Raw genomic sequence first — 26,154 nt, 5'->3', positions numbered from 1 at the left:
CAACATTTTGAATAATACTTTAAAAAAGTCTTATGTATTTACCATATATAAGCTCCTTAAAAAGGGCGTGTCCATGCTCCACCCCCCCCCCCCCCCCCCAAAAAAAAAAAAACGCCTCGGCAAACTTAAACCTATACATGTAGCTGTACAGTGGAGCCTATGAGGATACAATCTAAGTACACATTTCAATAACTGAAAATCAACTGATATTTTCCAGTAATAAATATATGTTTATATATAAATATAATCTTAACAAATTTATATATTTTTTAAACTTTATTCGTTTGTTTGTTGTGAGAGCGAATTTTCGTTTGTTTAAAAATATAGGACAACGGAGTTGGTGTACGTGGGTTCGATTCCCACCCTAGGCATTCATTTATATCGGCTGGTGCAAAGCGGGCAGTTTAGCTTAGTGGCCCCGCACTGACTCTGTTGTTCCTGTGTCAAAAAATTCATGAGGCCACGGCCAGGTCTTCCTATCTTTCTTTTTCTTTTCGAAGACCATATACAACAAAATCATGGTATAATTGTGAAAATTATACCATAGATAGCTATGGTATAATTTTCGGTTATTGGGGTTTATACTCGGGTTGCATTCCCATATGTTCCATTGTACAGCTATAGGTTAATAAATTTTATCAGATATTGCCCAAAATGGAAAATCTTTCAAATCTTTGAAACAAAAAGTTTATTCTAATGATTACTGGTTTAGATAATAGTGTTTGGTCACTTAAATGCAGAAATTTTATTCATTGCGAGAAAAAAAAATGGTTACTAAAGTCACATTTTACAAAATAAATTATTAACACAGAGAAATGTCTCGCCTGTCTGTGATTTTTTTAGTTGAAGGCAAATGTTGAGATTAAAACATTCAAACATGTCAAAGACAAAATACCTATGACTGAAGGTGCAGTACCCAATAATCTCCGATGAAATGAAGACAGAAAATGATAATACAACTTTAAACCAAATACCACTGCTTTATCATACGTGGTTCTCCTTACACTGACTTCAACACAACTTTAACATATATAAACTATGCGAAATTTTAAAGTCAATGTCAATGACCATTGACCGAGGGAACGGGACCATAGAATCTCCATGGAAATGAGAAATGCAAATCATACAACTGCATACCAAATATCATTGACTTGCCACACGTAGTTTTCCTTAAACTGACCTAATCACAAACTTTAATATGTAAACTACGCAAAAGTTTCAAAGTCAAAAGACCATGACTGAGTGGACGGGCCAGATTTGCATATGCTTATACAACTGCATGCCAAATATCATTTCGCGTTTACTAGGGGTTCTTTTTAAACTGACCTAGTCACAAACTGAAATAAAAATAAGAAGAATATGGGGTTTAATTGCCAATGAGACAACTCTCCACCAGAGACCAAACATAGAAGTTAACAGCTATAGGTCGACGTACGATCTTAAACAATGAGCAAAACCTATACCACGTAGTCACCTTTAAAAGACCCCGAAATGACAAACGTAAAAAATTCAAACGGGAAAACAAACGGCCTGATTGAACGAAAAACAAATATGATATACAGCCACAAACGACAACCACCGAATTACAGTCTCCTGATTTGGGACAGGCAAATACATAATGTGGCGGGGTTAAACTAGTTTGAAGGCGCCAACCCTCTCCTAACCTTGGACAGAAGTGTTACAGTACAGAATAAGAACAAACTGTAAAAATCAGTTGAAAAGGGCTGAACTAATCAGATCAATACAAAGCAGAAATACATCTAACAAAAACAGAGACTGGACGTGGCAGGGTACTTATACATCCCTACAACAAACAAAAGTATAGACCTTAGAGTACTACATGTAAACCGAGCAGACGACTTACGTGATGTATTCGAAGCATTTTAATTGTTTTCTTAGGTGACAATGCGACTTTTCAATGTTTCATTTTCAAGAAGTAAACGAGTGACAGTTTTGATGATAACATCCCCAGTCTCCTTGTATCGTTTATTCTCCGTCATAAGTACAGATATTAGCTTGGATAACTTTTGGGTTTGTGACTCAATTTGTTCCTGAACTTCTTGAAACAAGTCTGTAATAGTTACGAATTCAGTTAAATTGGCGGAACATGATAGGTGATATATCTGTATTCCAAAATATTTAAAACTCTACGAATTCACTTTATAATGCAGTAATTACAAGTTTTATCAACAGCATATATTCATTCATAAATGCGTACACATGCTATATTTTTATGAGTTTTTCTTTCTTAGGAGGAAATTATTCATTTCACTATAGTATGAACAATTTTGATTGATTGATTTATTGCTGTCATCTTGACGTCCAGCAAATATTTCATGCACATTTTGGACGATATGAAATAACTGGTTAACAATAATTCAAGGTGTATAGGTTTGTAAAGAATATATTTTGAAATTTGACTGGGGTTGAGAGTGGGAAGTTTTAGACTATCACTAAACAAGATGTTGTTATGTTATGTGTTGGGTAAGAACAGACATGTATATCTCAAATGCCGACTTTCACAAACATCTAGTTTTCAGTTAAAGTCACTACAACAGCCACCATACTTTTGTTAAATGACTGTTCTTGATGCGCCAACCCTATCCTCTCCGCCCTTGAACATCCAAGTGGTTATGCAACGTATTTGATCAAAAGTCCGATTATCCTGGTTTAGAAGACAAGTCAGTTCTGACTTCCAAGTCTTTCAGGCTTTTGAGTCTACGAATTGATGGCAAGGATGGCTCGGGAAGATCATGGATAGCTAGGATTTTTTTTTTTTTTTTTAAAACAATCCATGTTACCGAAAAATGTATTTGTACTATCTGTTAAGAGATTTGATGGTAAGTCAGTACACATAGGTCTCTTTTGTTAAAAGTTTTATTTTTATCTCGGCTGATATTGTTTGTATCAATGTCTTTTCTACTGTGGAGCCGGTAGGATAAGAAGCAATTTATGTATTTTCCCCTGAAGCCTCGATTGATAAGGCGACGATCTAACAAACCGGGTCTATAGTAGAAAAGACAGCGATAGGAACTTCTCTCTGTATTGTTTACTGGGGTGTAGAAATATTAGATCTTTTGAACTTCTTTATACAGATAACGGGATATCTTTATATATGATTTAAAAATGTGGAATGTGAAGAAAATATTTTCAGGATCTGGAATATCCGACAACAAAATTTGAAGGTACATGTAGGGATATCGAATAGTGTGTTTATTTGCCTGTTTACACATACATGTCGTATGAACAACGATTATTACGGGCTTAGTTGTGTAAATAAAGATCTACATACTTGTTCTTGCTTGAATTTTGGCAACGTCCTGTCCCAGTTTCCCAAAGAACTGATTTAGGGAATGTGCCTGATTTTGTGTCCATAATGAAGTTGAAAAGTTTGACGCTCCAGCTGTGACGAGCACCGTAACAAAAACGACCAAATACGCCATGTCAAAGTATAAGATTCCTCTGCATGTGTGTGTTTCTATGGTTCTTATGACATTATGAAACATTTTATCATTACAAGTTACAATATTAGCATTCAAATGATAACAATGTTATAATAATTACAAAATCAAATCAAATCACATCAAATATTTTATTATAGTCTCACCTCTCTACATGTACAATACAAACATGAATACAATATCTACAGCATGTTTTAATTAAAAGTACAAAACAATCTTAAAAACATTCGAGAGCCACTCTCAAAAGAGTTATGAGAGACTTTTACATAAAAATGGACAAATCGATAAAAATAAAAAACACTTTTTTTTTTTTATCTATATAAAACATTCTTTCTTTGAATTAAAATATCATGGCAGATTTTGGCAGAATAAAAGCACAAATTGTCATTACATGTATATTTCATTATAATACGTTATTTTGATTGGGTAACAGTAATCTCGCGTCATTCTGAAATTAACCTTCATTTCAAAATGAAATGTAACATTCATGATGACACGAGCTTCCACAATAAAGTGCACAGGTAAATAAAAGAAAAACTTGATAGAAATCGTGTTTTCGTGATCCTAGGAAAAAAAATGTAATTATAAGTATTGAATGCTTCTTTTAGTAATTTTATAGGGTTGTAAAAGCGTTGACCGTGCGCACATTTTTAGATACAAAATGTACTTCGGTCAACGCTTTTACAACCCGATAAATTTACAAAAAGAAGCATTCAATTCTTAAGTAACTTTTGTTTTTAAGTACACGATAAAAGGGTTATATTAAAAAACAAGTAAATATAGAATGTAATACTATAATAACATGAATTATCCCGCTTTTCACTTACATTTTCTCTATACCAATCGCAAGATTTCGTATGGTATTTTGCAATTTTAAGCAAATATAAAAAAAGGCATGCTGCCGGTTTGAATAATACGCAAAAATGTGTCAATTCATTTGAAGGTTCGGAAAATTTAGAAACCATTGTATTTTTTTTTCAGAAGCTACATGTACATGTGTATCTGCATTACTTACTTTTAAAAATCGGAATAAGGAATAATGACAAAATTTGAAGCTTTCAATTAGACACGGGAACAAAGAAGCTTGAACCTGTATTTTTATGCCCCACCTAGGGGCATTAGGTTTTTCGGTCTGTGCGTCTGTTCGTACCTTCGTTCGTTCGTCCGTCCGTCTGTCCCGCTTCAGGTTAAAGTTTTTGGTCAAGGTAGTTTTTGATGAAGTTGAAGTCCTTAGTACACATGTTCCCTATGATATGATCTTTCTAATTTTAATGCCAAATTAGAGTTTTGACCCCAATTTCACGGTCCACTGAACATAGAAAATGATAGTGCGAGTCGGGCATCCGTGTACTATGGACACATTCTTGTTTTCAACAGTTATTCATTTGTCAGAATCCTGAACCGCCAGGTTGGAAGATGCCACAATCTCAACACCTTAAATGAACCTTTGCAACAACTATTTGAGAGGTTCCTGGATGGCCTATTGTAATGCTAAAAGTTTGCCTCTTGATAACAATAGCCATATTATATTCTAATATATTTTGCCCATATTGAACACTCTTTTTCATGAGCAGCATAACCCCATGCCCTTCATACCAGTCGATCCAGAGTCTTCAGAAATTACGGGTTAATACATATCGTATTTATAATTAATTTGTTCTCATCATAATATGCATGTCATAATTGCCACTGTAGGTTACAATAAAGCAAACAATTTGTAATCACAGTTTTGTTAGTTTGTCATGTTTCCTTGTCTTGATGTCGTATGTAGGCATTTTTGAGAGAAGCTTTCAACTTGACCGGAAGAGGGTATTCATGCATGGAACAGGTGTGCCTTAGGTATTAGTTTTCCAGCAATATGAATAATTGTACCAATTGTAATGAAGGCACTGCTTAGATGATAACAATAAAAAGGTTAAAACAATACTTCTTTTCTAGAACTGTCTTACAGTTGTCTTTTTTTGTTTTCGATCCATTGCTTTTTGTATTAATCAGTTATTACATTTGTACATATTAGCATGTTCGGATTAAGTATTAGATACAATACAAAGGTAACAAAGAAACAGGCCGGTAACAACCGTTGCCGGATAGTTTTTCTGCACGAGTAGTCAGGTCAAGGTCCGAGGCGATAGCCGAGGACCTTGACCTGACTACAAGTGCAGAAAAACTATACGGCAGGTTGTTTCCGGCCTGTTTTTTTGTTACTTTTGTTTTGTATCTGACTTGTACGACGTTTCAAGAAAGTAATAATACATTTTGCAAGACTAAACATTTGAGAAACTTAGATAGCCATAAAGCAGTAAATGTAAGTTATAGTATAAACACACTTTTTTTTTTTCATTTCCCTTCAACCGAGAGTTTTTTTCAAGAAAAAAATCAGGAATCTAATAATTTGATAAAAAAGAACCATATCAAGTAAAAGATGAATGTTGTACACATTGAAGACTTTTTAAAATGCAACTTCGTAAAAAAGTAATATATTAAAGAAATATTTTAGTGGTAAGTAAGCTAACGTTTGATTTTTATGAATGAACCGGAAAGCGGGGAGGGGGCCTAATTTAATTTAAAAACAGGCTGTGATCTTTATTTTGATGAAAAAATGCAGAATGTGCCATTCCATCCTCCCATTCCCCCTTTAAAAAAATCGTAAAAATCGCACGTTTGTTGCCAAATACATGAATTCAATATTCAGTGGTGGGGGTCCCGGGGGTTGTAACACCCCTTTTTTGAACGATCAATACATTTAAATGGGGACATATAGTTGGACCCCCCCCCCCCCCTGTTTTGTCCTGAATTTGGAACCCCCTTTTTTAAAATGGCTGGATCCGCAACTGATATATATGTATATATAAATTCAATAACAATATAAATGTATCAAAAGAATGAATTTCCTACTTCATTAGTGAATGAAATGTTATGAAAAAATGGATTTTGTCTTAATATTATATATATTCAGGCACATACTTTGATCTTTTTTTTAAATTCATGCTCGTCTCTAGATCTGCAAGTGTTGATCGGGATTAAACACGTGCTACTATATGGTCCAATCGCAGCTTACCGTCCAAAATTGATGACATAAGTTGAATGAGTTTCTTCTAGATTTGCTGCTTATTTGGACGTGTATTACACGAACACTTTTTTTTATAGGATCAATCGTGCATTGGTGAGTTGATAGGGATTTTATCTTTTGATAAGATTTGATTTTTATTTACTTATTTCCTGTCTTTTTTTATTGAAATATGAACGTCGGTATCATCATTTCTTTACTTTCAGCATTGTCCAAAATACTATTCATGTCCATATATCGAAGAAAACATTTATTGACCGATTATTTTGCTTCATAAATGGGGCGGTAAGTTCTTTTCTGAGTATATTAGCTATTTACTTTTCAACGCCATCATCCAAATATTTTTGTTTAAATTAGCACTATACGGTATTAGGGAAATCAGGAATCATGCAGAACATTAATTTGTTATCTCCTTGACCATAGTAAATTTTTTCTCATAAAATTTGGGATCAAAATATCTTTTTTAGGAGAAAACCATACCCCCCCCCCTTTTTGAAGTTAAATGTCTAATCCCTTAGTGTACTGATATGAATAGTATTTTACTGAAAATGTTTGAAAAAAGATTTTGATGCTAACGTAAATATTTTGTTTAATAAAAAGACAGGAAATATGTCGGTGAACCAAAAAGTTCAAATCTAATTGAAAGTTAAAGTGTCCATGAACTCACTGATCATGCACGAGTGAATCTATTCATAAAAAGTGTCCGTGTAACAACTAAAAAGAGTCCGTGTATCATCTAAAAAGAGTCCGTGTAACACCCGTTAATGTACTGTTTTTCTATAGCTCTGCGGGGGGCAAAGTCGTACAATATACCTGGTCATACCGACAGCAGTTGGTTTTAATTTAACTGACCAATGTAAACATACAGAAGCCGATACCGGTTTTATGTACATGCAGGAAAATGTGAATTTTGATTCAATTTTCATACCGATTTGAGTTTATAAAGTGTAAGTAACTTATTTAAGTATGATTGTGTCAGTTTTCCGGCTTGTGCCTTTTTAAAATTAAATTAAAATTGAATTTTGTATAAAAAAACAATATTTACATGGTTGTCAAGCAATTATGTATACTGGTTTGTGAATATTAATCGCCAAACCTATTCTAATATCAATGACATTTTCACATATATTTTTGTCACTGATAAAGAATAGATTTCCCCCGTAAAAAATAACATACGGATCAAAGTTAATCTGCATGTAAACATATACAAACAATATTGATTTTTGTATAAATAGCTCACAGGTAAGTCTAATTTCTGACCTGTGACAGAAACCATATCAATCAATATTGAATTTAAAAAGGTTCTCGGTAGGATGTGGTAGTAAATGTAATTCTTCAGAGAGTCAGTTAATGATTTTCCAAGTTAATTTTAGTCCATTCTTATGTTATTTAAGAGGACGGCACTTTGTTTTGTTAAAAACTTCTCTGCAACGGTTTTATATTGAGCTTTTGACAGTAATGGTTCAGTGATGCATATTATAATAAAATCATATGAACAATCCACGTTTATTCTATTCTTCTAATAATAGATATACACTTTACCATGATCGTTTATTTTATTTTTCTAACTTCTAATTTGTATACTATATTTGAGTCGTGTTGTTATAAAATTTTAGTTTATTGAAATTGCCATTGCTCAAAACACAAACATTGGTATTTTCTCCTAAAAAATATTTAGTTAATTTTTAGCCATTCCACATAGAAATATTAAAACATAGTATTGGTATTGACGAAAAATAATGTTCTTCACACCATTATTAACTGTCATTTTTTTTTTATGATGAATTTTGGTATTAAATAGGGTTGAAAGAATCTTGCTAGTGTTTTGATTCAATTCATGAACCCTATAAGTCAAAAGAGGTATAGCTTGGACTCAGATTGTCGATGTTTTTTTTTAAATTTCGTTTAGTTTTGTGTCAAATATTTTATTGACAAATATAGGCTACACGGTTCATAAAGGATTTTGTTTCTATATAGGGCGTATCTAACTGTTTTCTAAGTCTAGATAAACATCAAGATATACTTCAATATAATAACTATTATCAACAAATAATTGAAATTACTGAAATTTTTTATATTTCTACATTGTTCTTAAATCCATCAGACACTTTACCTAAACATAATACAGTAACTCATGGCATATAATGTAACTTTATATGTTACGTTTATTTAACATAATTCTGGACAATAATTTTTGAAAGCATTGGATGATAATATATTTTGCCAAAAAAAAACAACGTAAAAATTGGATATTTATGTCCCGCCAAAATAATACGGAGGTATTATGATTCGTGTATGTACGTCCTACGTTCGTCTGTCAAAGGGTCACTTGGGAATAGAAATATGGTATATTTTGTCTTTTTGCCGACAAGTAATAAAAGCCTTGGCAAATTCGGCGTACGTTTGGCTGTCTTGGGTGTATATGTACGCAACCACGGCCGGTCCGAATGATGACTTTGAATCCGATGCCTCGTGTAGAGTGAGAGTGCCGTACCACGCTTATGCACGTTGTGAATCATTGAAACAACTCTTTGAGGGGTCCGAAGGTGGCCTTTTGCAAGGCATAATTTCTCCCTTAAACTTTAAAAAAACAAGGGCTGTAAACTGTGTTATATTGTGTATAAGTTTATGTTGCAAATAACAAACACAACACATTGTCACTCTGCATGGTTGATGTATATAGCAATATTTTTAAACGAGTGTGGTCTCTATCTATCATATAGTTTATAAGACATTTTATGATTGCAATTGGCTAAAAAATACAGTTGGAATCTGTTAAACTGAGCCATTCTTTCACACTTGGATTTCAAATGTAAATATAATCCTTAAACACTAATTTATATTTATCTAAAGTATGTGGAGCAGGATCTGCTTACCCTACTGGAGCACCTTATATCACGCAGCTGATTTTCGTGGTGTTTTTAATGCTCAGTCGTTAGTTTTTTATGTTGTGTTTTGTAGACTGTTTTTGTGTTTTGGTCGTTTTTCCAACTTTTGTTTGCCTTGGAGTTGTTGTTTGTCTTCTACTTATGAGTTTGAATATCCCTTTATTATCTTCCGCCTCTTTTTTACAAAATTTATAAAGAATATTTTACTTTAGAGAATTATTTCCTTGTTCTTGATGACAGAGATGTGTTTGCTCTCTGCAAGTTTAGAAGGGTCTATCATACGCTACCCCTTGAATATAAAAGATGGCAAAACTTCCAAAGAAAAACAAGAAATTGTCAATCTAGCAAGCTTTATGATATCGGGGATGCATTTCACTTTCTTCTGGAATGTCAAAATGAGAAGTCGCGTACTATACATATATATTTTGAACAAAAAAAAAGTAATTTGACAATCTGAACGCATTTATTTTGTCAGATTTTGTCCTGTTATGGTTATCCGAAAATGATTTAACATCTTGCATTCCATCCCAATATTCTAGTTTTTGCCATGATAGCCATGTTGGTTGATGGAAAAAAATTATAATTTGCTAACTATAATTAAGACTCATAAAGAACCAATTTCGTAAAGTTTGGTTAGAATGGGTTCAGTGTATCCTGAGAAGACCTTTTAAAAGGTTTACAAAGCTTTATATTTCCGAATGTAGATGGTAATATGATTTTCTCACTTATTATGCGTAGTAAGATAAGTATAGTTGGTGTAAGGTCACTGCAAGCTCTATACCTGTCTCACCGTCAGACAGAATCATCATAAATACCAGGATTAAAATTCTGTACGCCAGCCGCGCGTTTCGTCTACAAAAGACTCATCAGTGACGCTCGAATCGAAAAAGTTAAAAAGACCAAATAAAGTACGAATTTGAAGACCAGTGAGGACCTAAAATACCGTAAGTTTTTGCCAAATACGCGTACGGCTTATGTAATCGAAAAATTCAAAGTTTTGTTAACAGTTAATTTATAATTATGACCATATCAAAAATAATGAATGAAGTGCCGACTACTGGACTGGTGATACAGAGTTCAGCTGGCCTTGACCTCATTTCATGGATCAGTGATCAAGGTTCTGCTTTCGTATTCAAATCCGTTATTTCAAGACACTGGATGATTACGCGAATACAGGTCAATTTTATTGTTATATGGAATAGTTGTAGATGCAGAAGTCCGTTTGACCTCATCATGAATCATTGGTCAACGTTACTATTAATGGTTAGGCGTGTTTCTCAGATATATATTTATATGCAACTGATTAACTGTTTATGGTGTATGGAATGATTGTTAGGTGAACATGTCCGTCTAGTAGGTTTAGTCTATCCTTGACCTCATATTCATAAATCATTGATATCAGTAATATAAAACAAGGTGATGTGGTATGAATGCCAATGAGATAAGTACCCAACAGTCTAAATGAAGCAGATTTAATTAAATATAGGTCAAAGTACGGCCTTCAACAAATAGCAAATGTCATACCGTATAGACAGCCATATGAAGCCCCGACATGACAAATTGTGGACTAATTCAAGCAAAAACACCAACAGCCTGATCTGATTAATGACAGTCAAAACAATAAACGAAAAACAAATATGGCAGACAGTAACCTACGACAACCAATTTATTATAGGCTCCTGACTTTGGGACAAGCGCATATAAAATGTGAAGATTTAACATGTTTGGGAGCACTGAACGCTCCTTCTAACCTTATACAGCGGTGTAACAGCACAACAAGGAGTAACAAATCAGTTAGAAATGGCTGACTCATCAGGTCGGCACAAAGCGCAAGAAAACCTTAATAAAAAGACAAAAGACACAAAGTGCCGCTATGACAGTACCTACATTAATTTACTTAAAGCTTCTCCAAAGTCATTAACAACTAATAAATAAAACATATTTTCCAAGACTAAATTGTAAATCAGTACAAACCAAACGGTTTAATGTAAAGACGTCATAAACAGTCTCAGAATAGCATTACGTTGTACAATACCAAAATATAAATAGTAAATACATAACCTCGACAGGATGATGGACCATAAGTTTTCATAAATATATATAATATATAGCAACTCACACTTTTAGTTAGGTTTTACTTTATCAAAAACACAATCAATGTTAGTAACCGTTATGTTTTGTTTTACCTCCAGTAAAATCTTTATCATAAAAAAATGTCAACATAAATGATTAAATGATCAGTTAATTAAGTCGGCGTATCTTTTTAGCGTGTGTGCAATATATAAGGAAATTAGTTGCTCACTTTCTTCAACTTTGGTTACAAAAAAAAAAATGTTAAACCGTACAGTGTGGCAAATTTTGTAAAAGACTTGCTCATTGTCGTTGGATATATAAAGCTTGATTGATTGATTTTTTTTTATTGCTAAACGTCCAGAGAAAACTGAAAATTTCGTCATATTCAGTAGAGTAGTGCTTGGTATGTGCTATTTTATGACTTAATATTATATTCTATGTTTGATGATACTTCAATTGTACATATTATGTGCAAAATAAAATATGAAAAAATCATTATTCGTTCATGCTTATTTCATATTTTATAAGTTCCATTGATAAGTTATACCTTCATTACCTGCTACACACTATATCAACAAATTAATCACTATCAAAACAATTCCCGATTGTCCCACATTTGAACTTCCCAATTGTCCCACAAACATATTCCCGATGGCCCTACAAACATATTCCCGATGGTCCCACAAAATTTCCTTTTTTTTTTACCTGTAATTTCAAAAAGTGGGACAATCGGAAAGACACCATATTCAGAACGATAACAAATTATCAATTCCTACAAAAGATAGGTTCCGCAGGCTAGATTGTCTACCCCAGACGACATACCTAGATTGTCTACCCCAGACGACCTACCTAGATTGTCTACCCCAGACGACATACCTAGATTGTCTACCCCAGACGATAGGTTCCACAGGCTAGATTGTCTACCCCAGACGACCTACCTAGATTGTCTACCCCAGACGACATACCTAGATTGTCTACCCCAGACGATAGGTTCCGCAGGCTAGATTGTCTACCCTAGACGACCTACCTAGATTGTCTACCCCAGACGACATACCTAGATTGTCTACCCCAGACTATAGGTTCCGCAGGCTAGATTGTCTACCCCAGACGACATACCTAGATTGTCTACCCCAGACGATAGGTTCCACAGGCTAGATTGTCTACCCCAGACGACATACCTTCCAGAATCCACCTATTGAATGAATTGATAATTTGTTCTTGTCCGTCATATGATGAAACATTGAAGGTGGTCAGTTGCTAGGCAAATTTTATACCTCAATCCAACATAATCCCATTTTCCAGTTACATTCAGAAATTTCCCTCCAAACACGCCGAATGGAGAAACTTTTAGACTACCATTGAAAATGGGTCATGCTGGAAATGAATTTGCATTGTAACATGCCATCTACGGTTCACGCGAAGATTTATTGCAAGGCTTTTTTAAAGTGCAGATATTATAACACTCTCCCTACGTGAATCATCGGATTTAACGTCACAATTTCGAGTGGATGTGGGAATATAGATTCTACCACTGCATCGAGTGTGATACGATATTTATCCACTCGAGACAGTTAAATTTTCAAATTTAAAACGCGAGGCTCGCCGATCGTTTTAAATATTTAAAATTTAACTGTCGAGAGTGGATAAATATCGTATTACACGAGATTTGGTGGTGGAATCTGTTTCTCTAATGATTTTCAAACAATACGCCACCACACGTTGATTAAATTTTTTTTTATACAATGGGTGCAGAAAGGGATAAATTGACGAAGAATTAGAGAAACATATTTATTCAACTCAAAAAGTCAAGTGGACATATGTTTAGATGCCAGACGGTAAAAAACTAGAGAAGACCATATTTATATCCCTAACAACCTGTTGGCTTCTTTTCGAACTTTTAAAATTTAAACGGGTGCAAGTGTTAATTTCTAAAATATTCCAACTATAATTGTAACTGCATAATTGATTGTATCAAAGATCATAAATCAGTACAAATAAGTTTGAAAGGTGTTAATATTGGTTTTTTTTTTTCAAGTGAGCTTCTAAAAATTTTGCTGCAGATGAATATCAATGTTTTAAGCAGAAAATATGAAATCAAATAGTATAGCCTCTGGTGAATAAAAATAAATCTCTTTTCAGAACCGTGAAAACCTTTGCTGGACTTCTGACAGAAACATGGGGAGTGGTTCTAGTAAAAAGGTAAGTCTTCTTTTCATTCTTGCTTTGATTTTAAAAGTATCTTCATCGTACATCGATGCTTAGAGAAAATTAATCGACTGCATAAATTAAAAAAAAAAATAACCCGAGTTTCGGAATTAGTAGTATATGAAGTATCATCGATGCACCAATTAAAAGTCACATCGTATAAGAGACAAAAACATAGTAAATAAGTAGAAAAAATACTTTAAAAACCCAGAGTTAAATAGTATATCAGAAGTTATGGATTAAAAATTGAACAGTCGTTTAAGATATTACTGTACGCTTATTACAAGAAAAATCAAATTTTAATATTTTTCTGAATTTCAATGATGATTTTTACAAGGCTACACCGACCATTTTAAAAGGATACAGAACTGAGTCTGCAAAGATAACTGTTTCTGCTGAGAAGAAAACTGATGAACAATTGTCTAACTCTAACGGTCCAGAGGACAAGAAAAAAATATTAGCTAAAAACGATTCAAACGAAGAGAAGTCATATGATGTGCGGAACAGTGAGAAAGACATAGCAATACCAAATAATACGAATAGAGACGACAGTATATCGGTAAATAATCCCACACAAGATGTACAGAACAACGATGAGAAGAACATTATTGTTGATCCAGGTGAGTATCGGGGACCCATATTCTGCATAGATGACTTCAATGTCAATACACATGCTATATTTCTGTATCGAGTATATTACTATATATATTTTGAATTACAGAATAACAGGAAAATATACCTTATCATATGGTTTTTTTACACAATGTCTACCTGTAGCTATCATGATTACGCTAATTCATGGAGAGTAAAATCGTTCCCTCTGAGAAACCAAGCTATATGCAGTATCATTCAAACGAAGCGTATACATTTATTTGTAAGGCATCGACTATACATCTTTGATTCGGAGGTATTTTTTTTTCTCTCTTGAAAACAAGTGTTTTAAAATTTCATAAAACTTAACTACAGTTTGTTCTTCAATAACACGCAGGAGCATATTTTCAGTATTCATTCTTGATATATGGAAAATTCCTTTTCAAGCCCCTTCGAGCTTTGATTTTGTAGAAGTGATAGAAGTTTTATTGTATACATTTTAAGAAGGTTGATGAATAAGAAGGACATCATCTATCAACTAATATAAAGATACATGGACCTATGTCCAGTTTTCACAGAATCCCCGGTGTATATATACAGATGTACATGCACATGAACATGTACCGGAGAGGAAATGTAACTCATTTTCATTTGGATTCTCCGAAGAACTAAAGGAAATTGCATCACCTTTTATTACCATAGTCGAATAAGTAATTAAGTGCTTCCTATTTTCTTTGCTGATAAAAAAAAGATATTTAAAAAAGGATTCCAATTGATGAGTTTAAAGGTTCCAATGTGTCTGTCCCGAATACGCGATTAATATAGACACTTAAACGTACCGTGCATAGAATATAGCTATAGGAGAGGGTATGATCAGGGTTATTTTGCTGCCCCTTGATTCAAAAATTAATTTTAAGGATGTACTTAGATGAGTTTTAGGAACTTTTGACAGATGTTTGGACTCCTTGGTTTTTTTCCTACGATACAGGGTAAAATATTTTGTCCATAACACCCATTTTGCTTTTCATATGAGACTTCAATAGCTCATACATTTTTGTAAATGGTTATTGACTAAAATTTAAGCAGATTCTAGATTTCTTTTCTTTCGATTTGAGACCCAAATAATACTAATGCAAATATAAGGCAAAAGTCCGAGTCAGCCTTTTCCCACCATTTGTTAAACATTAAATATCTCGAAAAGGAGCTCCATAACCTATCAATATTTTTAGCTTAATTTGTTTCATAAATAATGCTCTTCTGACTTATAGTATCAATTTTAAATTCTAGATTTTTTTAATTTCACCTAAGTACATCCTTAAGCTTGTGTCATTAATATCTTGAGAACAAATGCCTTACTCAAAAAAGATATTTTGCTAAATTACATTTTATTCAAAAATATTTATATGGGTTCAATTGTGTAATATCCAATTTTTTCAAAATTATGTGTAAAATTGCCAATTTATGACAATGTTTTATGACGTCATACATGAATTGACATCGAAACTAATGTGTATATTCTAGTATAAAGTACCCATAATACACCATTTTATTCTAATTGCCATAGAAGATAGAAAAATTATTTGTGAAAGGACAAAATTTTGAAATTTATTGGATCAGATACTACCTCTTTTCTCATCTTGACCTTGAAAAATTCCATTCTAAAGTAAACCGGTGGGGAACATTATTCAATGTTCTTTCCTCCGCACTAGAAATAGAAAGTTTGAAGCTGCAGCAACAGTTTGATCTCTTGAACACTCAGTTTCCTTCACATATGATCTAGTTATATGTAATTCATCCACTAAAAGCAGCATTCAAAAGCCATTCTTAAATCAGTGTTTATATAGTAGAGAATTGATAAGAAGTAGTGGATTCGTAAACGATAATCAACGAGCGACTTTAGTCGCAAGTTGATTATCGTTTCCGAATCCACTACTTCTTATCAATTCTCTAGCTTAACACATTTCTAGTAAAACGACTGTCTGTTTTACGTTTTGACAATGAATCAACGATATTTCATAAAAATAGTTTCGTATTTTGTCTTTTTTATTCTATAATAGCTGGAAATGATTATATCCACACGGTTCGCATCTATATTTGGACATTTGACAAGTTAACATAAGTTTAAGATAACTTAAATGGGGTGTTAGCTCCCCTTTTTAACACCAGATTTTATTTTTGTATAAACATATTTCATTTAATGTTTAATCATTACAAATTATTTAAATTGAATAGATTTTGGTATATTTAATTTATTCAAAAAGACATATATTAATATACAGAATTTATTTATCTTGTTTTGAAAAGTTAAAAAAATTTAATTACCAAAATTTAGAACCTTCAAAATTTATATATATAATATTAAGCAACTTGATTTGGTATTTTGAAGACTGAACACCGTTAAGCCGTTCTTATTCAAATAAATATTATTAGCGTTGATGCCATACATTTGCCATTTCTTAATGCTCAAATTCGTGTTGCTTTCCTAAAGTATTAAAATTATGTGCTTACGATTTAAAATGAACTTATGTTTAAACTGTTTCCGTTTCATTTAGTTAAGATTATTTTAACGTTATTACATTTGGCATATATCGTTCACCGGTCAATACACTTGTTTTATCTGTGGTACGCATTCTGAATCCCCATCAAAATTGCTCTTGCTACGGATGTACAATGAATAATTATGCTAATTTTATAAACTTACCAACAAGCTGTTCATAGCCGTGATCGTCTAGTCGTTGGTAACGAATGTCATAACGGTAATATTAACAGTGCAAAGTTCGAACCTTGTATCCGGAATGAAATTTTTTCATTGTAATTTTTTTCTGGACCAAAATATTGTTTGAATCCTAGAACATGTAGAAGTATTATATATTTCATTTTCATACAATGGCGATGATTTTGTTTCTGTTTTTACTGTCAAAGAAGTAGTTTTAACCCATTTCTTAAAAAAAAAAATAACACCCAAAATAAAACAAATTCAATAAACATGAACACACCAAGATATATTTATTTCATTAGATTACAAAAGCGAATTATCAATGAGACAGAAATACAGTTAAATGACATGTATTAACAAGTAAGCGCTTTAAGAGTACTATTCATATATTGATTGATGTCAGCCATCGTGGTCTAGTGGTATCATGCATAGACTGAAGACTCTATTGATTATGAAGAAAATAAGCGCGGGTTCGAATCCTACACATGCCACTCGTTTTTAAAAGAGGATAAAAGATCGTAAGTTAAAGGTTTAAAGTTATAATATAAGTTCTATTAAGTTAATACCGTGGTCAGTGGATTCTTAAAAAATAATCTACAGTAAGAACAATAGACTGACGTCAAAGAAATGGGTTGAATGATACATACATTAGATAACAGGAAATATATTTGCAGACATTAAGTTTTTTAATGTTTAAAAACGTGTATTTTAAGATTTTTTGTTCATATTTATAGTCTTTGTTTGTGAGACGTTTTTCTGGGATACTTTGAAGTATACCTATATTTTGTTTGGGTTTTTAATATTGTGGATAGTAAAAATGAATGTTAGTTGACTCTGATGATTTACAGTCTCTGATGTTCCATGTTATGTAATTACATAAGCGTTAACATGAAGAGTGTTATCTTTTACAGAATTTATCAAGACGATTTATTGTCGGTGCTTTTCCAAATGGCCTTGTAATTGCTTCGGAAAACTTGACTTTAATGTCAACGCATATCATGGAGGTTGCACAGCTCTCTGTTTTGTATCATGTGCATTCAGTGCTGAAGCAGAGCAATCAAATACTGAACTAAGGCTGATACGATCTGGGTTTGATTGTAATCATGTGGAAGTCAAATCTATTGCTAAAATGCATGCTGGTCATTTTGGAGCTAATAACTCACAATGTGTCGATGAAGACGGAATGTTTATTGCAGATTGCATATTTGGAATAAACGATATTATGCTGTTAACAAACGATTCTCGTTATGGAAACCTTAGAAATGGCGTTTTTGTGGAAATGGTAGAGGGTGAAGATCAAATTGCACTTCCGGTAAACGTAAATGGAGGACAAACCCCACGTGCATGTGGATTGTCACTTGTCTTATGCAGTGGAAAGAATAAAGAAACAAGCACAAGTGCATTATACCTAATAAGATTAGGTTTGAGTGGTAACAACTTCCAGGCAAAAGTCCTGTCAGGAGAAGACATATTTAAGTTTGGGGTGAAGGACGATGGACAGCTGAACGTAGCTGGACCAAAAGGTAGTCAATTTGGATTATTTCATAACAGAAACAATTTAATATCACATCCGGGTTATACGTATGTAAGTCAGAGTCAATATACTGAAGGAACTGATGGAGGCATGTTGATGGAAAACCTAACAGGGCATGCTACATTGATAATTCTATGTTCCAATAGTAACGGCACTGAGGATTCTACAGCATCTACGGTATACCACTTATCTGTCAACGATGGAAATATCATATCTACCAAAGAGCTCTCTGGTTGTCATGGATCTTCTTATAAAAAGTCGGATTTATGGACATTCGAAATTGTTGCTGGACAACTGCTAGTGACCGGACCTACAGGTCCTTGCAAATATGGTGTACTAACCAACATCAAGGCTCAAACGTCAGATCTGTTACGGTCAATTAAACAAGACAATTGTTTAGCCACAGGAGAGCAGACTAAAACATTTGGAAACGTGCAAGTAACCTTAGACAATATTAAGGGAAATGTCAACAAATCATCGGAATTATGCATTATGATGAATCACAAGATTATTCGAACCATTCCTGTCAATGAACTAGACGACAAGAAAGCCGATCAGTATATATTTTCATTCCAATGGAAAGAAGAAGAAAAGGTGGTTGGATATCACATGATTAGAGTGTTTGCAGTAAGAAAACATGTAAAATGTAAGTACTGTCAACAATGCAGTCACATATCAAATTTGATTCCAAATGCATATGTATTAAATAATGTAACAATTTGATTACATTTAATTGAATGTAAGTTACCTGTATACGACTTGTTAGCACTACTGTAATTGTATTTATCGCTATTTTACGTATTTTCCCTTTGATCTTGCTGACTGATAATTTCCTTTCTCAGCGGTGTCGATTGATATGAAAACGGAGTCGAGTGATATGAAAATTATCGCTAGAAACTAAGGGAACACGTGCCGTTGTCAAGGAAATTAACAACGTCTTCATAGGTAAAATAGCGATAAACAGATTATCATTGGTCATCTCAACTCGATTGCTTTTCTCACTTTCGCCGTACCGGCTCAAGCGAGAAAATCAATCTCGTTGAGATAACCAACGATAATCTATAAATACCTACCCGCAATATTGAAATAAAAACAGAAAAAAAGGACACGATCGAGAGATTCATGTAAGATCAATGAAATAAGAAACATTTTTATCCTGGTGAGAGACAAATCTATATATGCAGTATTATTCAAATGAAGTGTATAATGTATACGTGTATTTGTCAGGCATCCACTATTCATCTTTTATTCGGAGGCATTGCATGTTTTTTTGTCTTTAGGAAACAAGTTTTTTTTAATTTCATTAACATAAGTCTGTATTTTTTGTCTCAATAAAATGCGCATTATTTTTTAAAATTTTCAATGGAGAAAATCATTCGATTCATTTTTTTTTTCTAAAAACAATTATGTGCTTCGTGAAATTCAGAATCAAACTATTTATTTAAAAAAAAAGCTCACTCAAACACACACACAGACACGATGAAAGTATTTTAAATCGTATTTTACACAATGTTCCTTTTCAATCTGCTTGAATTCTCAGCATACAATATAAGCATATAATAATAAACATACTTAATACTGTGTGCTTATAGTAAACACAATGTTCGTCATCTTTTTAGCTGGTGAAGATGTATACATTGAATTGTCTGGATCACCATGTCCTTTAACCAGACAGAAGCCAGGAGTTATATACGCCCTTAATTGTGGAGGGCCCGCATACCAAGATCTCAATGACATTGTATACTCTAGCGAGCACAAACAGTTTGCTAACTTCAGTGGTGACTTTCTTAAAGGTCAGTATAATTTTTATTTTAAAAATTAATATCAGGCATAGAATTATTATTTCTTTGTGTGAACTCATTGTATATAATTCATTTATCAACGAGTAAGTAGGTAAGGTAAAATTATTTTTAATATTATTTCGTTAAAAACGCAAAAATAAAGAAGAGTAAAACTGTTATGACTTTTGGTCATATATATCTTCAGGTGTTTTGGTTCCTATACATCCTTGACTATCACATATTCGGCTTTTACGTTCCTAATGAAGGTAAATCCAGAAAAACGGTTCTGACGCATGGAATGTATTAAGTAATGTTTTTCCTCCTTTAAACAGAAAACTACGTTTATGTCAATGTGTATATTTTGTCTAATTGAAAGTACTATAAGTTTCTGATTCAAGATATGCTTCACGAAACATAAACTTATAACGTGCATGAAGTTTTTAATTTTACACATTGATACATCCCGCCATTGTGTTGTTAATTATGCTTTGTTCATATTTTGTATTCTTGCCAATGTGCTTTTTCTATTGAGTGTCTACATCCCATTTTGTTTTATCTTTGTTTACACTGAGATTAAGGTAATAACACAATATTGACCGCTGTTCCGCAGGTTTTGACTGTTTGCCTATTATGTCAATTTTGTTTGCTGACATATTGTTGTCAATATTATGGAATTATACGCAACTGTCATATAAGTGAAATGGTTTAGCTGTAACTATAGAAACCATGTTCTACATAAGGAAATGCCTGTACCAATTCAGGATTATGTCAGTTCTTTTCCATTCGTTTGATGTATTTGAGCTTTTGATTTTGCCATTTGGCTTTCCGTTTTAAAGTTTTAAAGTTTCCTTACAGTTTGGTATTTTTGTTAATTTACTTTTTGGAGTACTTAAGGTACGGTTCCATACACAACACGGTTTTTGTAAGGTTACAAACTCCTTGTTTGTGTCGAAATTGATGGAGGCAACTACTGCATATAAGAGTTGATTTTTGTCGAGCCTTCGACTTTAGTCGAAAAAGCGAGACATAGCGATCCTACATTCTGTCGGCGTCGTCGTCGTCGTCGTCGTTGTCGTCGGCGGCGTCCACAAATATTCACTCTGTGGTTAAAGTTTTTGAAATTTTAATACCTTTCTTAAACTATCCTTGATTTCTACCAAACTTGGACAGAAGCTTGTTTATGATCATAAGATAGTATCCAGAAGTAAATTTTGTAAAAATAAAATTCCATTTTTTCCGTATTTTACTTTTAAATGGACTTAGTTTTTCTGCCGGGAAACATTACATTCACTCTGTGGTTAAAGTTTTTAAAATCTTAATAACTATCTCAAACTATCCTGGATTTGTACCAAACTTGGACAGAAGCTTGTTTATGATCATAAGATAGTATCCAGAAGTAAATTTTGTAAAAAATAAAATTCCATTTTTTCCGTATTTTACTTATAAATGGACTTAGTTTTTCTGACAGGAAACAATACATTCACTCTGTGGTTAAAGTTTTAAAAATTTTGATAACTTTCTTATACTATTTTGGATTTGTACCAAACTTGGACAGAAGCTTGTTTATGATCAAATGCTAGTATCTAGAAGAAAATTTTACATTCAGTCTTCAGTTAAAGTTTTTAAACATTTATTAGATTCATAAACTATCCTTGATTTTTACCAAACTTGGACAGAAGCTTCTTACAATCAAAAGATAGTATCAAGAGGAATATTTTTATTGATTTACTTCCTCATTTTTGTTGAGCCTGCGATTAACAGAAAAAGTAGGCGAGACACTGGGTTCCGGGGAACCCTTTCGAATTTTTTTATATATAAAGATCAAATTATTTTTAAAAGTTGTTGTTTTTCGCCATTTAAACAGTAGGAAACGACGCAGACATAGCTTTTGTGTCATAAAGCATACTTTGATTTTAAAAATTGAGATAAGATTCACATTTGTATGAAATATTACAGGTATTAGAAGTAAAGCAAGGGGAGGAGTTAAAAAGCAAGCAAAACTACCAGCCTCAATGTTAAAGTCACATGACGGCTTTCTGTATGTGGTTACCAGGACAACGTTTACTCAAGATGAACATGATCAGCGATTTCATTATCAGGTATGGATTTGTCCTGTGTACATATGTGTATCTGTACTAACAACTCCAAGAAGTTATTATTTCAATGAGAAATACATTTCAGTTTCAACTATTGATCTTCAATGTATTATGTTGAGTGTGTTATCCTTAGATTATCCTTTCTTAGAACCTCGATAGTCTTGTGATAACATGTTTGTCGTCGTGTGCATGAGGTCATGGATTCAACCACCAACCTAGCTTAGCCAAAGACTTGACAACTGCTGCTTCCCCATTAGAAATACGACGTTTAAAAGCCAGAGCAAAGATTTGTTAGCTCGACGACAAAAAACATGTGACCGGATTGATAGACATGTTTTATATTTTTCTGCTTAACCTTGTGAACTAGCGCGTTAAAGTCCACGTTCAGTATATGCTAGTCTTGTAAAAATCGGTGTTCCTATTTATTTTACATTATCATGTTATTTTGACTTTGCATGTAATAGTTGTCACTGAACGATAAACATACTTCTATCATTTACCACTCATCCATCCAAACTTTAACTTTTTTTGATCCCGTTTTGTTTTATTTGCTCTTCAACGTTTGTATTTCTAATTTTTAAATATTTTGGCCACCAGCAACATTGAAGATACATAAATTGTCGAAATGCACATTTGGTGCAGTGACATTGATACCGTTAAACTTTTACTCTGATACAGACCTATGAATAAGTACCTTTTTGACCTATACTTTCATACTCAGTTGAATTATTATCAAAATACGCTATGTGATTCATGCATCGGGAAATGGTTAGTATATTTTCGTCAAGTTCTAGAGACCAGAAAAGGTCAATTTATCAACACTTAGATTAAAAATGAAATAGAAAAATACTTTTTTCGCGTTCCGATTTTAAATTCAAATTTACCATTTAATGATGCAACTTTGGAGAATGCTTAATAATTCTTATTTATAAATGATATTGTAGTCTACCTGTTTTTGAAGTATATAATACGGATGCCTCAAAAATTTGGACGACCGTTTTGCAATATCTGTGTCTCAGATGACCACAGATATTTTCCGTTTGTCCTAATCTCAACCTGTTCTAATGTCATAAATCGTGCCCAACCGATTGCGGCATATAACATGAAGAGTGCCACAGGTCGAGCAGGATAAGCTTACCCTTCCAGAGCACCTTAGGTCACCCCCAGTTTTTGATGGGGTTCATGTTGCTTAGTCTTTAGATTTCAATGTTGTGTTTTTTTATACTACTGTTTGTCTATCCATCTATTTCTTTTTAAGCTGTGGCGTTGTTAGTTTCTTTTGACTTATGAGTTAAATGTCCCATTGGTATCTTTCACCTCTCTTTATTTATACTTGCATGAGCAATACGACGACGGGTGCAACAGTTTGGACAGGAACTGATTACCCTTCAGAAAGGCATCTGTTAACTTCCAGTTTTTAGTGATTCGTGTTCTTTAATTGTCAGTTTAATGTGTCATGTTTTGTTACTGTTGTTTTGTAAAATATTATATACATGTTAATACTATATAAATAGTTTATAAACCCAAACAAGACAAACATTTTGCAAGCTCAAACTTACCATTTTCAACAACTTGCAATTTTGTCACTCGATTTGTAATCATATAATGCTGTGGGGAAAAAAATGGGATATTTAATTTTTTTCCAGAATCAATTGTTGTCTGTTTAATGTATTTACAAGTTTTATATACATTATTATGTAATTTATTTTCAGATAAAAGACTTACCAAATGGGAATTTCACACTACGTTTACACTTGGCAACTATTCCTAAAGAGTTGAAACTGAATGATAAAGCAGTTGGTGAAACTCTTCAAAAGGTAAGTTCCCTTTTCATGTTTTTAGAGAACATTAATTTTATATTTAAAAATGAATGTGTTCTTTTGATTGTTTTAAAAATTAAAAATGTTTGGAAATATCAATTCCGTTATTCATAATGGTAAGTCTATTTCTCATGGTTATTGTGCACGTGTATTAAAGAAAAATAACACTTAAACCATTTTGTTGTGTCTGATGCAGTTTTCTGGATTAACCTTCATCAGTAATGATAAAACACAAAATATTGAAAATCAGAGTTGACAAATATGTAACCACGACACGACCTATATTTTAAGCACAAAGATTCCGAAAAAGAATAGCCAATAGATATAAGAGGATGTAGAATGAGTGCCAATGAGACAACTCTCCATCCAAGTCATAATTTGTAAAAGTAAACCATTATAGGTCAAAGTACGGTCTTCAACACGGAGCCTTGGCTCACACCGAACAGCAAGCTATAAAGGGCTCCAAAAATGACTAGTGTTAAACCATTCAAACGGGAAAATCAACGGTCTAATCTATATAAAAAAATCCAAATCCATATTTGGTCACGTTTTCGAGATGTAATAAGAACGTTCTAAACAAAACAGAGCAATTAGTAAAGATATGCTATGAAACAACATAAAAGATGTTATATTTAATAATTAACCATTTTTTTTCCTTTTATTTAACGTTTACAGAAAATCTTGAGCTCACAGAAACCAGGTGATTTGAAAGGACCAACGTGTTACTGTGTTGATATCGATGTTGAAATAGAAAACAACAGCTTAGAAGTGTATAGCAAGAGTATAGATGTATATAAACATATGGGTAAGAGCATTGCATTTAAAACTTTTATGAAAAAAAATCCTTGAATACTAAAGTGCATACATTTTTTCAAAACATATATTTTGACTACAGTAACTGATAGAGTGTAACTGTTTTCCGATGTCGATTTATATCTAATATTTTCATGAATTCGAAGGAACAAAATGTATTTATAGATCGCATAGGTGCCTTCGCACTACTTGACAAAACGTACAAGGATGAAGTTATCTCTGAAACTACAATAAAAGAAGAAGAATTAGAGCAACAGAAACTTGCAGACCAAATTTTACCAATTGATACAGTAACAACTAGAAAAGAAATGACTGTAGTTGGCTGGTCACCGAATCTTCTGCAGAATGCAAGTGGAGAGGTATGCCTTATTAATACATATGAAGCCATTTTTGCTATTTTGATTTTGCCAACACGAAAGGAGTCAATGCTATAATTCACAAAGCGATGGCTTGAAATACCAGGTAGGTTGTAATATATATAATCACTTTTGGGTTGTGACGTAAGTTATTTCTATGTACGTACGTCTATATTGTCGTTTAATTAGAACTAATAAGATGATATGTTAGCAATATAAGTATTCATTTAAAGTAGTATGGGAGACTTCCGTCATCATAGATTGTAGAAAAGCAAAAACCGATAGGTCTAGAATTTGATTAAATAAGCAACCTTTGAGGCAAGAATTAAATTCAATTTTAAGACTTTTCATTTGATGAACAACATTATGTGGTTCTCTCTTATAATCATTAATAGTTGACAAATGCAGAATATTTTTTTTATTGAAACACAAATTTAACAACTTAGCCATATTAGAGGAGATTATAAAAAGATAATAAAAAAATAGGAGATTTGTCATTGGTTAGATAGTTTTAATTTTTAATGAAATCTTTGAAAAGTAAAAAAAGCCAACTTAAATTTTTAAAATGTGTGGGCTTATTATTCCACCATTTCCTTTTATTTGTATTCAACTTTTTAATATCGTGCACTAATTATAACTCAGGTATGCTTGAATCGATTTACGTCAAATATTATAATGATATTGTTTTGATAAGTAAAAAATAAAATCACAAAAATACTGAACTCCGAGGAAAATTCAAAACGGAAAGTCCCT

General features: G+C 32.9%; 1 protein-coding gene across 8 annotated transcripts in view; it reads left to right on the top strand.

The window, feature by feature from the left end:
- LOC127703261 (TPR repeat-containing protein DDB_G0287407-like) overlaps nucleotides 1–26,154 on the top strand; it is a 172,176-nt gene that overhangs the window by 105,148 nt on the left and 40,874 nt on the right. Inside the window, exons 1-9 of one of the 8 annotated variants that reach the window (XM_052207773.1) lie at nucleotides 7,384–7,475; nucleotides 13,629–13,688; nucleotides 14,032–14,314; nucleotides 17,913–19,181; nucleotides 20,155–20,328; nucleotides 22,273–22,415; nucleotides 24,125–24,229; nucleotides 24,908–25,037; nucleotides 25,211–25,404. The exons of 6 other annotated variants lie outside the window; for them this stretch is intronic. In XM_052207773.1, coding sequence (XP_052063733.1) covers nucleotides 13,665–13,688; nucleotides 14,032–14,314; nucleotides 17,913–19,181; nucleotides 20,155–20,328; nucleotides 22,273–22,415; nucleotides 24,125–24,229; nucleotides 24,908–25,037; nucleotides 25,211–25,404 — 2,322 coding nt within the window. In that variant the 5' untranslated portion in view covers nucleotides 7,384–7,475; nucleotides 13,629–13,664. Of the gene's footprint in view, nucleotides 1–7,383; nucleotides 7,476–13,628; nucleotides 13,689–14,031; nucleotides 14,315–17,912; nucleotides 19,182–20,154; nucleotides 20,329–22,272; nucleotides 22,416–24,124; nucleotides 24,230–24,907; nucleotides 25,038–25,210; nucleotides 25,405–26,154 lie in introns of those variants that run through there. One more of the 8 variants, XM_052207774.1, reaches the window with a different exon arrangement.

Source organism: Mytilus californianus, unplaced genomic scaffold, assembly GCF_021869535.1.
Source record: "Mytilus californianus isolate M0D057914Y unplaced genomic scaffold, xbMytCali1.0.p SCAF_5, whole genome shotgun sequence".
NCBI lineage: Eukaryota > Metazoa > Mollusca > Bivalvia > Mytilida > Mytilidae > Mytilus > Mytilus californianus.
The sequence above is the reverse complement of the archived record's forward strand: the minus strand, read 5'-3'. Positions and strand labels throughout refer to the sequence as shown.